This window comes from Scylla paramamosain, chromosome 22, assembly GCF_035594125.1.
Source record: "Scylla paramamosain isolate STU-SP2022 chromosome 22, ASM3559412v1, whole genome shotgun sequence".
Lineage (NCBI taxonomy): Eukaryota > Metazoa > Arthropoda > Malacostraca > Decapoda > Portunidae > Scylla > Scylla paramamosain.
The window spans coordinates 9,785,916-9,803,415 of NC_087172.1; the positions used below are offsets into that span (position 1 = coordinate 9,785,916).

At 40.8% G+C, this 17,500-nt stretch overlaps 1 protein-coding gene across 2 annotated transcripts in view; it reads right to left on the reverse strand.

Moving 5' to 3' along the window:
- LOC135111839 (mRNA turnover protein 4 homolog) overlaps positions 1 to 11,795 on the reverse strand; it is a 36,216-nt gene extending 24,421 nt beyond the window's left edge. The window contains exons 1-2 of one of the 2 annotated variants that reach the window (XM_064025555.1): positions 11,656 to 11,795; positions 1,918 to 2,059 (exon numbers count right to left, since the gene is read on the reverse strand). In XM_064025555.1, coding sequence (XP_063881625.1) covers positions 1,918 to 1,945 — 28 coding nt within the window. In that variant the 5' untranslated portion in view covers positions 1,946 to 2,059; positions 11,656 to 11,795. Of the gene's footprint in view, positions 1 to 1,917; positions 2,060 to 9,900; positions 9,987 to 11,655 lie in introns of those variants that run through there. The other variant, XM_064025556.1, reaches the window with a different exon arrangement.
- Between the last annotated feature and the right edge of the window lie 5,705 nt (positions 11,796 to 17,500).

Sequence of the window (17,500 nt, forward strand, 5' to 3'; positions counted from 1 at the left end):
GTATTAACTTGTGCTTCACAGGAAATGAATGGGTTAGGCTTGACTATTTTTAAATTTTTTATGTGTATGTACATATATAGACATTATTTAACAATATGATACAGAACTAAATTCTGATATGAAAAAAAAAAACTTAGGCTGTTTTGTTTTTTGGTTTTATTGAGCAAGTTTTTTAATGCCAACCATGTAAGTGAGGGGAGGGGAGGGGGGGGAAGAAGGGAAGGGAGAGGGAAGGAAGAAAGGCAGAGGAGAGCAGGGATGGGAGGAAGGGAAGGGAAGGGAAGGGAAGGGAAGGGAAGGGAAGGGAAGAGAAGGAAAGGGAGGGAGGGAGGGAGGGAGGGAGGGAGGGAGGGAGAGAGAGAGAGAGAGAGAGAGAGAGAGAGAGAGAGAGAGAGAGAGAGAGAGAGAGAGAGAGAGAGAGAGAGAGAGAGAGAGAGAGAGAGAGAGAGAGAGAGAGAGAGAGAGAGAGAGATTTTATTAGTAGTAATATTACTGGTAACAATATTTGTGCTTAGTGTACTACTGTTTCAACTCCACACCTATAGGCCTAGGCTTACAAGCCTGGACATCTGTACTATGGCCATATTTGATGCACTGTAATTATCAGATACTTTTTTCCAAGAGCGAGTCTAATGCGCCAGCAAATATGGTATATGGTATACAGTGAAACCACAGTTTATCATGGTTCAGTTATCATCAGTTCACTTTTTCATGTCCTTTTTTTTTTTTTTTTCACTGGAACATAATTATTTTTACAAAGCGGGAAATCACAATTTATATTGGAAAAATTCGATGTTATATTTCATAAAATACAAGCTAAATTGTGGCGTGGGTTGAGAAAATACCCAGACATGGGTTTAGATGCATTTGTATATTTGGCAACACTGCCTGCTGATAGGATGGTAGCCAGGCAGAGGCAATGGCATGGTTCACACTAGCCTCTCACTGTCAACAGTCAACTGCTGGCAGGTGGAGTGGGTACCAGCCAGTGTTGGTTGATCAGCCGTGCAAGCAGTAGTTTTCGTTGCCACTCTCACTTTGTTTGTGGGTTGGTGTACTTGGGTTGGAGGTGGTTTGGTGTGTTCGTGTGAGTGTTGTACAGTGCTGTTACAGCTGGGTGGTGGTTGGGTTGGATGATCGTGCAGAAGTAGGTCTTGTCATCAGTTGACATTGTAAATGGGTTGTCATTCTTGTGGTGGTGGTGGTTTGGTGTATTATGTGTTATATAAACATTCTGGTTATCGTTAAGTTGATGATGGTGGTTGGTGTGTTCCTAATTCACTGAGTTGGCAGTTAATTACCATTACTGCCACAAGAAGGTGAGTGGTTTAATTAGGGGCTTTTTTTCTTCTGAAGTGGCTTTTTTTTCTTTTTTTTTTTCTTCTGAACCAAAGTCAGTGTATCACTGATTTTAGTACTTCGTGGGTGCCTTTGGAACATAATCCTGCAATGAACTGGGGATTCACTGTATACCAGTCATCATCTAACACCTTGAAACTACCTAGGATGTTGGCACTGACCACATGACTGATAAGCCTATTCCACTCATCCACCACTTTAGTTTGGGAACCAGTTCTTACCAATTTTTTCATAAACCTAAACTTATCTAACTTATATCCATTACCTCGAGTTCTCCTTTTACTCACTTGAATGCTTCCTCTCCAGGGAATGCAGACTGAGTCATTTTAGCCTATCTTTGTATGGTAATGCATACTGAAATCTACCAAAAAATATTTTCATCCACCATTGTGGGAATGTTTGTTACAATTATTTACGTGAATCACTATATACCTTTAAAAGAAGACCAGATAAATTTATGCCTAAGTTCTATGATGCATTATTAATGATTGTATCAGCAGAAACCCACAGACCAGCTGATAACACCACACTCGTCAATCAATGTTGGTAGGTACTTACTCTTTTTATCACGCTTAGACTTAGGCATTTTTGTTTTCTTCCTGTAGTGTTAGTGCAGAGATCTGCCTTGTTGATTGTTGGATGCACTCCTGAAGCAGCCCTGCTTCAGTGCATACTAATGTGATGGATGACAAGAGTAAATCTGAAAAGAAAGCATGATGTAATTCTGGAGATTATGGAAACTATCTTAGCTCACTAATTTCAAGATAACAATCATTCATTTCAGGACAAAGATATATATTTTTTTCAGTTCATGATTTACAGTGAAGGAATCAGCAGTGAAACTGAAGAAATGAATTAATGGGTTTTATAGAAATAACCTTAGCCTACTAATTTCAAGATGATCACTCTTTATTTATGGACAAAATATGAATTTTTGGTATTATATTAGGAGAGGACCATAAAATTCAACATATTTAGAAGTAGTTTTTTATTACCTTTATGGATACTGAGAATCTCACTTTATTGAAGTTTTCATCGCAAATTAATAGTTTTCATGATATAGGAAACTTTGGTTTTATTGCTGTTTCAACCAATATACTGTACATAACTACAGCCCTTCACAGAGTCTACATCTTCCTGTCTGAGGCATTTTTTTATTCTTTATTCTTTATCACAACATTCATACCCTATTTTGCCAACCAGTGGTGCTCTACAGAGCCTCTATTCTTGAGTAATTCAATTTAAATATACAAATATGACTAATACTTAGCAGAGTACTACATAAAATATTGTAAAACTAATTACACACACACACACACACACACACACACACACACACACACAATAAAAAAAACTATTCAGATACATGCTAGTATAAATAATCATACAAACAAATTGCACATAAAAAGTTTTATACAATACAGTGTTCAGTTAGAGTCATATCTGACATATCATAGGAATCCCTGAATAGAAATGTTTTAAGTCTTTTCTTAAAAAGTTCAGTGCTATTGCTGGCCTTGACCTGTACTGGAAGCCTATTGTACAATCTTGGAGCACACACTTGAAAGGGTCTGAAACTCACATCCAAGTTACATCTTGACTCATTTAGCCAGTGCTCATCTGCTCCATGCCTCACCACAACACTTGTATTAACCTCAAAAGGATGAAACAACTTTCTTAAATAAACAGGCTTTCCAGTAGTCATGACTTGATAAGTTAGTACACAAATTTTATAAGTGATCTGAGCTTTTATCAGCAACCAATGTAAATCAATGACTACAGGTATTATTATACTGCGAGGCGACACATGTTTTATCATCCTGGCAGCCCTATTTATTGTTAGTTGTAATTTCTTTAGTTGATAATTTAGCAAGTTATAATATAAGGAGTTGCAGTAATCCAACTTTGTTATTACACGATTCTCAATAAGAATCTTGACAATGTTCATCCAAATATCTCCTTATGAAGGCAATATACCTCAGATTATACCTTGCCACTCTCACAGCCTCATTTATTTGGTCATATAAGCTCAAATACTTATCAACTTTGACTCCCAAATCCTTGACTTTATCAGATAAATAAATATTTGTACCATTTTAAACTTTGCACTGAGAGGAGGAGGCAGTAGACACCTACCGAAACAATAATTACTCCCAGCGAGGTCTAAAGCACTGTTCAGTGGGTGCTGTGAACTTATTAAACCCAGCTGTGACCTCACTGAACGTTTCCCTTTGTGTCTCACAACACAAGGGGGCAGTCACAGCCTGCCCTCTAAAGACAACTCTCTTCCTCCACACAAAACTACAAGCACCTAATAACACACACACCCTTCACTCAAAAATTTTAAAATCATCATGGCGACTCCTACACCAGCCTCAGAGACCCCGTCTGGGAAGGGGACCGTAAATGTCCCCAGGTCGGACTGCCTTTCTGTCGACGACCCTAAGTGTCTTGACACCCCCCTCAACTTTTTCTTCATTAACTTCTGCAACATTCGCGGTCTAAGATCTAATTTTCAATCTGTAGAACACCACCTCTCCTCTTCTAAACCTCATCTTCTTTTCCTTACTGAAACTCAGGTGTCTGAGGCAACTGACAGTAGCCCCTTTTCTGTTCCCTCCTACTTTCTCTATCCTCATTTTCAATCCAAAGCTGGATGCTGCGTTTATGTGCACAATGACTTAACTTGCTCTCGTGCCCAAGCTCTTGAATCTTCTGAGTTTTCCACCATCTGGCTACGACTACAGTCACTCTCATACTAAATTTATCTGTGCTGTATACCTCTCACCTAACTTCTCTGACTATAAGAAATTCTTTGACTACTTAACTTCCAAAGTGGAGCACATTCTGACCCTCTTCCCTTCTGCAGAGATCTCCATTCTTGGAGACTTCAATGTTCACCACCAGCTTTGGCTTTCCTCTCCCTTCACTGACCATCCTGGTGAACTAGCCTACAACTTTGCTATTCTCCATGACCTAGAGCAATTGGTGCAACACCCTACTCGTATTCCTGACCGTCTTGGAGATATCGCTCCAATCCCTCCTCAGGATCCCCCTAAGCGAAGGTGCCTCTGGCGTTTTGCCTCTGCTAGTTGGGGGGACCTGAGGAGTATTTTGCTGATTTTCTTTGGAATGACTACTGCTTCCGTGTCAGAGACCCGTGTGTGCTGAGTGCATAACAGAGGTGATAGTGTCTGGCATGGAGGCGTACATTCCTCACTCTTTTTCTCGTTCTAAACCTTCTAAATCTTGGTTTAACACAGCTTGATCTCATGCTATACATGATAGAGAGGTGGCCCACAAAAGGTACTTAAGCCTTCCATCACCAGAATCTCATGCACTTTATATTTCTGCCCGGAACCATGCCAAGTCTGTTCTCCAACTAGCCAAAAACTCCTTCATTAACAGAAAGTGTCAAAACCTTTCAAGATCTAACTCCCCTCATAACTTCTGGCATCTAGCGAAAAATATCTCGAATAACTTTGCTTCTTCTTCTTTCCCTCCTCTATTTCAACCAGATGGCACCACTGCTATCACATCTATTTCTAAAGCTGAACTCTTTGCTCAAACCTTTGCTAAAAACTCTACCTTGGACGATTCTGGGCTTGTTCCTCCCTCTCCTCCACCCTCTGACTACTTCATGCCATGTATTAAAATTCTTCGCAATGATGTTTTCCATGCCCTCGCTGGCCTAAACCCTCGGAAGGCTTATGGACCTAATGGGGTCCCTCCTATTGTTCTCCGAAACTGTGCCTCCCGTGCTTGCACTTTGCCTAGTCAAACTCTTTCAGCTCTGTCAGTCAACATCTACCTTTCCTTCTTGCTGGAAGTTTGCCTACACTCAACCTGTTCCTAAAAAGGGTGACCGTTCTAATCCCTCAAACTACCATCCAATTGCTTTAATTTCCTGCCTATCTAAAGTTTCTGAATCTATCCTCAACAGGAAGAATCTTAAACATCTATCACTTCACAACCTTCTATCTGATCGCCAGTATGGGTTCCATCAAGGCCGCTCTACTGGTGATCTTCTGGCTTTCCTTACCGAGTCTTGGTCATCCTCTTTTAGAGATTTTGGTGAAACCTTTGCTGTTGCCTTGGACATATCAAAAGCTTTTGATAGAGTCTGGCATAAAGCTTTGATTTCCAAACTACCCTCCTACTGTTTCTATCCTTCTCTCTGTAACTTCATCTCAAGTTTCCTTTCTGACCGTTCTATTGCTGCTGTGGTAGACGGTCACTGTTCTTCTCCTAAATCTATTAACAGTGGTGTTCCTCAGGGTTCTGTCCTGTCACCCACTCTCTTCTTATTATTCATTAATGATCTTCTAAACCAAACTTCTTGTCCTATCCACTCCTACACTTATGATACCACCCTGCACTTTTCCACATCTTTTCATAGATGTCTAACCCTTCAGGACGTAAACATTTCACGCAGGGAAGCCACAGAACGCTTGACTTCTGATCTTTCTAAAATTTCTGATTGGGGCAGAGCAAACTTGGTATTGTTCAGTGTCTCAAAAACTCAATCCCTCCATCTATCAATTCGACACAACCTTCCAGACAACTATCCCCTCTTCTTCAATGACACTCAACTGTCCCCCTGTTCTACACTGAACATCCTCGGTCTGTCCTTTACTTATAATCTGAATCACATCTCATCTCTAGCTAAAACAGCTTCTATGAAGTTAGGCGTTCTGAGACGTCTCCGCCAGTTTTTCTCACCCCCCCCCAGCTGCTAACTCTGTGCAAGGGCCTTATCCGTCCATGTATGGAGTATGCTTCACATGTCTGGGGGGGGTTCCACTCTTACTGCTCTTCTAGACAGGGTGGAATCAAAAGCTTTTCATCTCATCAACTCCTCTCCTCTAACTGACTGTCTTCAGCCTCTCTCTCACCACTGGAATGTTGCATATCTAGCTGTCTTCTACTGCTATTTTCATGCTAACTGCTCTTCTGATCTTATTAACTGCATGCCTCCACTCCTCCTACGGCCTCGCTGCACAAGACTTTCTTCTTTCTCTCACCCCTATTCTGTCCACCTCTCTAACGCAAGAGTTAACCAGTATTCTCAATCATTCATCCCTTTCTCTGGTAAACTCTGGAACTCCCTGCCTGCTTCTGTATTTCCACCTTCCTATGACTTGAATTCCTTCAAGAGGGAGGTTTCAAGACACTTATTCATCAATTTTTGACCACTGCTTTGACCCTTTTATGGGACTGGCATTTCAGTGGGCATATTTTTTATTGGATTTTTGTTGCCCTTGGCCAGTGTCCTTCCTACATAAAAAAAAAACTTCATTAAACCTTCTAAGACCACTCTTTTTTCCTACAAACATTCAGTCTTCTCTTCATTCAATTTTATTTTTTTTATTCATCCAACCTTTAATAAGAATCCTAACTCTTGTCAATATATTTTCTGTACCTAAAATGTTAACTGTCAAATAAAAATGAGTATCTTCGGCATAGAGAGCAAAAGTTACATCATATCCCCTTAAAATAAAAGACAGTTCTGTAGAATAAATACTAAATAATACTGGCCCCAACACACTCCACTCAGGAACACCTTTGTTGAACTGACAATGCTCGGAAAAGGAGATCCCACTTGGACACATGCAGTGCATGTCCTCTAACTCCTATAATTTGCAGATCTTCTAACAGTAAATCATGCACTACAGTATCAAAGGCAGCATTTAAATGTAATAATATTAAAACACTACATTTTCCCTCATCCATCATACACAGATCATTAGTGATACTACACAAGGCTGTTTCAGTTGAGTGTAGTTTCCTATATGCAGACTGATTGTCAGGCAACACATGAATAGTAGATAAATAATCTATTAGTTGAACATGAATTACACTTTCTATAACTTTTGATAGGAAGGATAGGTTAGAAACTTGGTCAGTATGAGGAGAGGGACTGGCGATCAAGTTTACTCTTTAGAGTCAGTTTATCAAAGGCAAGTTTCTCACTTTCTGGAAAAACACATTCGCTTATGCTTAAACTGACGATTTTTAAGAGTACACTTGTGAGCTTCAAAAAATCTTCCCCATTGGTTACATCTGACATAGGAAATGGATCTCGAATACAACATGTCTTTTTAATATTTTCAACAAAGCTTGTAGCATATCTATACTGCCTTCACTAAAGGAGACCAGACCAATATAGGCATATATATGACATGGTGAGCTTGTTCTGCCTCTTCAAGGCTACTAACAATATTTCTAGTTTTTTTTCATCAAAAAAAAAAACCAAGAGCTCATCAGGAAGCTTCTTGGCACTCCTCTTACCAGTTAGGTTGTCAAGAACAGAATACAGTCTCCTAGCATAAGTACCTGCCTCAGTAATATTTTGCCTGTAGTACATACATTTATGTTTTGTTATTAGTTTATTTACCAAATTCTTAGCATAAACATACTCTCTGCAGGATTGTTCCATGCGAACACGACGCCATATTTTCTCTTTATGTCGTCTCACTTTAATGGCATTTGAAATCTCAGCATTAAGCCATGGAGCACTATCTTTCTCTACAATGGCTTTTGTAATAACTGGATACATATTTTCATACTCCTTCACAAGGGTGTTGTTATATAAAGGAACCAGGCAACTCAAGGAATCCTCAAATTTCCTTACAGTGCCAAGTGTATAAAAGCAGTTATTATTAATTTCTGTAGAAATTTTGTCTATTACTGTGTCAACCAAAGTTGAAGAGTCAAGATTAGTTTGATTTCTTTAAGTAATAGTTTTCTTGGTCTTTGTATGTCTCTGGACATTGATCATAAATGTAATAAGTTTATGACAAGATGTGGCAAAGTCTGGCTCAACTTCAAGGTGATGAATTCTTGCCAACACACTGTCACAAAACACTGAATCAAGTATATGTCCTGAATGAGAGGTGGGTTTATTAATTTTATTTAAGAACTACAGAGAACTACAAAGATGATATCATGTCCATGAAATTTTTATAGTATTGATCATTTACATCATCAATTCTAAAATTGAAATCTCCACAAATAAAGATATTATCATTTGCATTGAGAAAATGTTCTAAGTAGGCAGTGAATTCTTCAATGAAAGCAACACAGCTGGTCTGTGGAGGTCTGTATACAACAATAAAAATTTGTTTATGATTGCCATTAACCAGAAAACTTGCTGCCAATGACTCAAATGTATTAAGTGTTTGAGGAACAAGTAATTTTATGTGTAAATTCATTATTTATCAGTATACCAACCCTCCCACCCCTCCCCTCCTGTCTGCTATGGGAACATGTAGAAAGGTGTGTGTGTTTGGTGTCATTTCATGTATTTTGGCTTTGTCATTGACACTTAACCATGTTTCAGCAAGAGCAAGAATGTCAAAAGATTTCTCCACAATTAACTCTCTAATTTCAATGGTCTTATTACCTACCGACTGAATATTCACAAACCCACATTTGAGACTATTTTGGCTCCTAGTATCCATGATCAGTTATGTCTCTTACCCTCACCATTCCAACATCAAGTGACTTACACTGCCTACTGTTAACTACATGATTCACTTCATCCTTAGAGTGTTTCATACAATTAATACAATTAATCTCATTAGCATTCTTTGTACAATCTTTGGTAAGGTGATTACAAGCACATTTAGCACAACTGGCGACATCTCCATTACTCTTAAACTTAGTTACTCTCTGAGTGTCCATACCTTTGGCAGCAGTAGCAGTTAAATACATGATACCTGTCACACACAGTGTATCACACAACATCTCTGTGCTTATGTATCAGCCCCTAACATCAGGTGTATATCTCAATATGTACTGTACAGTTTTACCATAGGCAGGCTTATCAGATACAAGCTTAATTTTATCATGCACATTGTCTACACTTTGAAGATAAACATTTTTAGCAACCAAATATTCTACAATATCTTCTTTACACTACTCTTTAGAAACATTACTGATCATTATCTTAGGATGAAGCTTCTTAGTGAAATTCATTTACAAATTTTTGAATCCATTACTGATCCTGTTAGTCACCAGCTGGTACTCAGACTCACTAGTCAAAATTCATGACAGCATTGCCACCACTTGTGAACTTGGCATCCACAACTGGCACAACCTTCAGCACCTTTGCAAGTTCAGCTTCCCTGCTGGCTACATTATTATCCTTACCAGTAGATTTTACAACAAAAAGATTTTTTCCTTTGTGACAGCTACATAGGACTTAGCACTGCTTACATTCTCCCTTGCAATTGGATTAGCATGCAAGTTAACCATGGTACCTATTACCTCATCTTTCATGTCAGGTACTGGTACAGCAATAGCACTCATTATTTGCTGTTGAGACATCTCCCCACACACTAGCATGTACATTAACAACAGTGTTGATAATCTCATCTTTTACCTCATGCAGCTTCTTGTTCAGGTTTTCTGTGCTAGCAACTATTTTAGACATGTAATCCTCTAGGCTAGTACAACCCTGCTCTAGTTTATCCTCCAAGGCTTTATTTCTTTGATTTAGCATTTCATTTTCCCTGATTAGCCTCTCTACCTACTTACCCAGCCCATCAACTAGTTTGTGATGCTCCTTTTTTCCTGCATGGGCGGCACATCCAATCCACTTTGTCCAGATCCTCATTCTCCACATCCTGCAGGTACACACACACCTTGTGGTACCAGCTGGGATACAGATCACATCCCACCCAGCCTGAGGAAAACTCCACCCCCTTGCCACAGTGCTAGCAGATAGATAGCCATCCCCCACACTAACCTTTAGAGACCAAAAAGCTTACAAGAGACTTACAATAACAGTGCAAAAATACTGGGTCAGTGAAGAACCAGCAGAATGTGGCCTCCATGATGTAAACAAACAGAGGCTCACATTTCACTACCTCTGATATCACTATCAGTAATAATATAGGACCAAAACCTGCTTAGTTAACCAGTATTCTCAATCATTCATTTCTTTCTCTGGTAAACTCTGGAACTCCCTGCCTGCTTCTGTATTTCCACCTTCCTATGACTTGAATTCCTTCAAGAGGGAGGTTTCAAGACACTTATCCATCAATTTCTGACTACTGCTTTGACCCTTTTATGGGAGTGGCATTTCAATGGGCATTTTTTTTTTTTATTGGATTTTTGTTGTCCTTGGCCAGTGTCCATCCTACATAAAAAAAAACAAACAAAAAAAAACAGTGACTTCAAGACTCCATATATTTGGATAACTTTCCTTTGCCAGAGTAAATGGGAGAATACAGGAGCTCTCCCCGCCACCTCTCTGCCCCACCGCCGCCGTCTAGCCCTATTTTACCTGTCAGAAATTAATAATAAGTTTACCTTATGGAGAGATCCAGGAGGGGGGATGAAGAATGCCCAGTTAGGTTACAAAATGTTAAGTTAGGTTAGTTGGGGGGGCCAGGGGGGGGGGCAAAGCCCCTCCCCGAGTTACAAGGTTACAAAATGTTAGCTTAGTTTAGGTTAGGTTAGTTTACCTTATGGGGGGGTTGCCCCCCCCCAGTTAAGAGGTTACAAGAATGTTAGGTTAGGTTAGTTTACCTTAATGGTGGGACCCAGTAGGTTAGGGGAGATTAGGGAAGATTGAGGAGGATGTATTGGTTGAAATTCCAAATCTACCAAAATTTTTGTTAGGTGATGCACATAGGTTGGGTCATGGTAGGTTGAGTCTGGTTAGGTTAAGTTTGATCGGGTTTGGTTAAGTCAGTTCAGGTTAGGTTAGGATTGCCTTCAAGTATCCTAAAATTACTATTTTCGTGTTCCCCGCCCACAAACCCGCTTTCCGACGAGTCTCCGAGATCATAGGAAGATGTGGGAAGAGGCAAAATTAAATACTTCCGACGTGTTTTACACTCAAAGTCGTCTTTAATATAAAAAGTCAATAATGATTATCAGTTTTGTACTCGAAATGCAGTTTGGTCCTATTGTATGAATTTACCATTTTTTTAATCGTGATTAAAAAAACGGATCAGTAATAAAATTAATGAAATTAATGTAAAACATATAACCTACCCCTCGAATAAAAACGCTAACGTTATTTCAATATAATTCCGTATCTCCCAAAACTGATGTATAAATCTGATGAAATAACATTAGCCTTTCCATCCGAGGGTTAGGTTTGCATTCAGTTAATTTAATTACTAGTACCTTCACTGTGTAGGTCGATTAAAAAAAAAAAGCCTCATATTCTTGCCCAGAAATAAATATTCATTGTCTGGAGACTAGTAGGTAAAGATAATTTCGATACTACCCTATCTAATGTGTGCACCAAACCCTGTAGATCATTAATGCTTCACAAACCTCGAGTTATCAGAGAGCAACGATGCGCGGCAAACACCCCACGAGGTTTTGCCTTGATCTTGATCTTGATGTTACATCTTGATCTTGATCTTGATGGTACAGGTGGCACAGGATCACTCCTGAGCCAGGCCTTTGGATCGGCAACTCCTGTAGAAGGGGAAAAAAAAAAGAGAAACGAACAGCATCCTCTATCCTAATTGTTCATACACCTGGCACGCCACATTCTCTCCAGAAACTATTTCACCGCCTCAATCATCCTTTCATTCGCCTCTCTACATAGTCCCAGCAACACCATCCATTCCTTTCCTGTTTTCTCCACTCTTTCATTCCTATCATGCCCTAACTCAGTCAGTATCACTTGCATCATCTCATTCCTGTCTCTGGCATACTTCACACACTCCAGCACCACATGTTCCACCGTCTCATCCTCTCCCATGTCACATATCTGGCACACTTTGCTGCGGGACTCAGACTCCTTCTCCTTTCATTCACATCCATACACTGTGCCCTCGCTCGGAAGAGAAGATCACCGCCCAGGCTTCCATCATACCACCTTTCATACCTCGGGGCCTCTTTCTCCTTGTACCATTCCAGGGTCTTCTTTCTTTCCATTTCATTCTTCCATTCATTCAATCCCACACATTTCATTTCTTTGCCTATTTCATTCTTCCATTTTCTCACATCCCATTCGGCTTCCACTCTGCCTCCTCTTGTTACCACCCATTCACGCTCATTTTGATTCCTACCAGCCATTCTTATCGCCCACACAACTTGCAATCCATTCCTGTCTGTCATTCTCATGCATCTCTTCCTCCATTTGCTTCCACTTTCATTCCACAGGTACACCTTCCTTGCTATTCTTGCATCATCCATTCTCTCAAGCCTAATCTTGTACCTAAGTGTGGCTTTTGTGAGTCTTTCTTTGAAGGTGCTCCATCCCATGTCACCTCTCAAGGCTTCAACTGCTGTGCACCACGGTGCACGTAGTGCCATCCTTGCTACTCTACTCGTATTCTGGCCCACTTCTAACTTATCAATTTCACTTTCATTCCATGCAATCACATCCATACCATACATTATACATGGCACAGCCACACTCTTCCACATTTCTCTCAACACATCATACTTATTTGCTCTCATCCTTGCCGCGCTTTCCAATCGACCTACCCACTGGTTCACCATACTTATCTTTTCATTCTTTGCCTTTGCACACCCACTAAGACTCATCCACATCCCTAAGTACTTGTATTCTTGCACCTGTCTCAACTCATTCTCTCCAAGTCTCCATACCACATTACTTTCATCCTCTGATCTATTCACAATCATTACTTTGCTTTTCTCACTGCTAAACCTTACTCTAAAGTCTTTACCATAGCCATCCACTACATCCAACAAACTTTGAAGCTCATCTGCCGATTCACTCATAACAACTACGTCATCTGCATAAAGGAGCACACATACTTTATCATTCCCCACACTTATCCCTACATTCATTCTTCTCATCCTGGCTGCTAGCTCCTCTGTATACAGGCTAAAAAGGGTTGATGACAATATACAGCCCTGCCTAACTCCTCTCTCACTCTTCACCCAGTCTGTTTCTATGTCTCCTAGCCTGTATCTAGCTCTTGTGTCCACATACATACTTTGCACTATGTTAACTATCTTTGCACTCAATCCAATCTTTTCTAAGACTCTACCTAGCATTTCTATGTTCACTCTATCATAAGCTTTCTCTATATCCAAAAAACCTAGGTACAATTTACCCCCAACCTTCTTTTTCTTCTCAATCATTTCATTCACCACAAACATATTGTCCTCAGCTCTCCTATCCCTACGAAAACCATTCTGTTCTTCACCCAGCACTCCAGCTCTCTCAATCCATTTACACAGTCTCTCATTCAACACTGCACTGAAAACTTTACCTATTGTATTCACTAATGCAATTGGCCTGTAGTTCTTCAGCTCATTCTTACTCTTAAATCCCCCCTTATGCAACAGACACACTCGACTCTCATTCCACTTTCTTGGCACTCTCTCTTCATCCCACACTCGGTTGAATAACTCAGTCATTCTGTCTATCACTACCTCCCCACCATTCTTGTAGAACTCATAGGGTATATCATCTGGACCTGCTGCCTTGCCATTCTTCTACCTTCTCACAGTGAGTGCAGGTGCACTCAGTTTCCCTTCTCACGAAGTCGGGAGTCTTCCTTACCATGCTGTCTCCAATGACATGTACTGCGGCTTTCTTGATCACCATTCTCTTCTTCCTTGGGCGTCTGTCTATTTTAGCCACTTCCACCACTTCTTGCTGGTCTTTTCTCTCTTCAGTCCTCGTCGTCTGTGCTTCTGCCTCCTTCATCAGGTTTTCAATCTGGGTGTTCTGCTCCACTCTTCTTTCTTCTTTTTTCCCCATTCTGGCTCCTCCACTCATTGAGGCTCTTGCTCAGGCATTCCTTGCATAGGAACACCAGAAGCTCGAACCCCAGTGCTTTCATGTTGGCCTCCCTCATGCCCACACAGGCTACATGGAACCAAGCCATGCATCTCTCGCATGCCACAGCCCTTTGCCTGGTCGCCACACTCTCCTCGCATGAACCACACGTTCTCATCACCCTCTTCAGGGTATTTCAGCACTCAGGCAAGAGAAAATAAACCACAAAACTCAGAGGGCAAGGCAAGGCCACTTGCGCACACACAAGTCCGATTCATCCCAAGCCAGACTTTTGCATCGGCACTCCTGTAGGAAAGAAAAGAACTACAGCAGAAAACGGCATACAGAATCATACAGTATCTATTTCACCATTAGTTCTTACATCTAGCACGCCACATTTTCTCCAGGAACTCCTTCACAGCCTCAATCATCCTTTCATTCGTCTCCCCACACAGTCCCAGCAGCAACACCATCCATTCCCTTCCTGTCTTCTCCACTCTAGCATGCTCCAATTCTCTCAGCACCACTTGCATCATCTCATTCCTGTCTCTGGCATACTTCACACACTCCAGCACCACATGTTCCACCGTTTCATCCTCTCCCATGTCACACATCTGGCACACTTTGCTGTGGGACTCAGACCATCTGTAATTCCTTGAGTTCTCATCCATACATTGTGCCCTCGCTTGGAAGAGATCACCGTCCAGACTTCCCTCATACCACTTTTCATATATTGGGGCTTTTATCTCTCTATACCACTCCAAAGTACTCTTATGTTCTATCTTATTCTTCCATTCACTCAATCCCACATGCTTCACCACTCTGTCTATCTCATTTTTCCACTTTCTTACATCCATTTTTAAACCCTCCCCATTTCTAACAATCATACTCCAGTTACTCTCAACATGCTCTTCTCAAATCGTTGAAAAGCCCAATTACTTTCCAAACCACTCTTTACTACCATCTTAGCACACTTCTTCCCCCACCTGCTACTCCTAACATTCCACAGAAACACCTTTCTCACTAGTCTCGCATCATCCATTCGCTATAATCTAGCTTTGTACCTCAGGGCTGCTTTTGCATGTTTCCCTCTAAAAGTACTCCAGCCCATGTCCCTTCTCAAGGCCTCTATCGCTGCATACCATGGTGCATTATTTCTATTCTGTCCTACTTCTAACTTTAAGTGTTACTGTATGTAAAGCGTATGTACCTCACCTCATTATTCCTCGGCATTTATAAGTGAAATGTTCAATAGTTTTCTATTTGCATGAAAACGTGTAATATGTGTAAGTATCAGTATTCAATGCTATATTAAGCACCAAAGCCGATGCTCACTTGTTGGTAGTGTGGGGTTAACCTGCTAGTCGTCTGCGGGCATCACTCACGGCCAAGTCGCGCTCAGACAAAGACGGGCAGGATGGTGACCGAGGTAAATACTTTAATTTTGTAGTAAAACTGATTGTCATAGTGCCAAGTTAATTGCATGTATTGTTAATGAATTTTGTAATATGTTGAAAGTGTTTAATATCCGTGTATAATGTTATTTTGTAAGAAACTGAGACCGAGAACTTGTTCGCAGTTCTTACGGTCATGCCTACCTCATCAATAAACGCGTCAGGGAGAACTGCCTTTCCTAGACCCTACGATGATGGGTGTGATCAGTAAAACAGATCACCTGAGAGCCAATTGATGCCCAGCCGGTGCGGCTACATTAAGTATGCGAAAACAAGCTATTTTATGTATTTTCAGATCAAACTGCGGTCCTGGCGGTACAATAAAATAACACCCCCCCCCTCTCCGTCCATTAGGGGTTAAGGCGCAAAATTCACAAAACGTAGCATAGTAATCTAAAGGGACATTAGCAGGAGTGGCGGAAACACCGGTGTCTTGTCCGTGAGTGTCCGGCTGTATACAGGCGTCCTCCCGCGAATGGGCATGCTCAGAAGCGATTGTATACAAACAAAGACTTTTTGATAAACAAAGCTATCCGTAGGTGTCCAAGTGTTAACATGGCTGAAGATTTTCGGAGAAGATTGACCCAGTTTACGGATGAAAGAGGCCCTGTACATTAATTTTTACTGAATAGACGATATTCATCCAACACAACAAAACCAGTAAAGAAATCACAGGAGACAGAAAGACTGTCATATGATAAAAGGTGAGTACATCATTTTTTATTGGATGGACAATATCTACCCAACGTAACAAATAGCCACGAATCTATTTTTTTTTTTTTTTTTATGCAGGAGGGGGAAACTGGTCAAGGGCCACAAAAATCCAATAAAAAAAAAAGCTCACTGAGATGCCAGTCCCATAAAAGGGTCCAAAGTGGTAGTAAAAAATTGAAGGATAAGTGTCTTGAAACCTCCCTCTTAAAGGAATTCAAGTCATAGGAAGGTGGAAATACAAAGGCTGGCAGGGAGTTCTACAGTTTACCAGAGAAAGTGATGAATGACTGAGAATACTGGTTAACTCTTGCATTACAGAAGTGGACAGAATAGGGGTAAGAGAAAGAAGAAAATCTTGTGCAGCGAGGCCATGGGAGGAGAGGAGGCATGCAGTTAGCAAGATCACAAAAGCAATTAGCATGAAAATTGCGGTAGAAGACAGCTAGAGATGCAACATTGTGGGGATGAGAGAAAGAGCCTGAAGACAGTCAGTTAGAGGAGAGGAGTTGATGAGACGAAAAGTTTCGATTCCACTCTGTCTAGAAGAGCGGCATGAGTGGAACCTCCCCAAGACATGTGAAACATACTTCGTACATGGACGGATAAGGCCCTTGTACAGAGTTAGCAGCTTGGGGGGTGAGAAAAACTGGCGGAGACGTCTCAGAACACCTGACTTCATATAAGCTGTTTTAGCTAGAGATGAGATGTGAAGTTTCCAGTTCATATTATAAGTAAAGAGCAGATCGAGGATGTTCAGTGTAGAAGAGTTGAGTGTCATTGCAGAAGAGGGGATAGTTGTTTGGAAAGTTGTGTCGAGTTGATAGATGGAGGAATTGAACAATACCAAGTTTGCTCTGCCCCAATCAGAAATTTTAGAAAGATCAGAAGTCAGGCGTTCTGTGGCTTCCCTGCGTGAAATGTTTACTTTCTGAAGTGTTGGACATCTATAAAAAGACTTGGAAAAGTGCAGGGTGGTATCATTAGCATAGGAGTGGATAGGACAAGAAGTTTGGCTTAGAAGGTCATTGATGAATAATAAGAAGAGACTACGTGACGAGACAGAACCCTGAGGAACACCACTGTTAATAAATTTAGGAGAAGAACAGTGACCGTCTACCACAGCAGCAATAGAACGGTCAGAAAGGAAACCTGAGATGAAGTTAGAAAGAGAAAGATAGAAGCTGTAGGAGCGTAGTTTGGAAATCAAAACTTTGTGACAGACTCTATCAAAAGCTTTTGATAT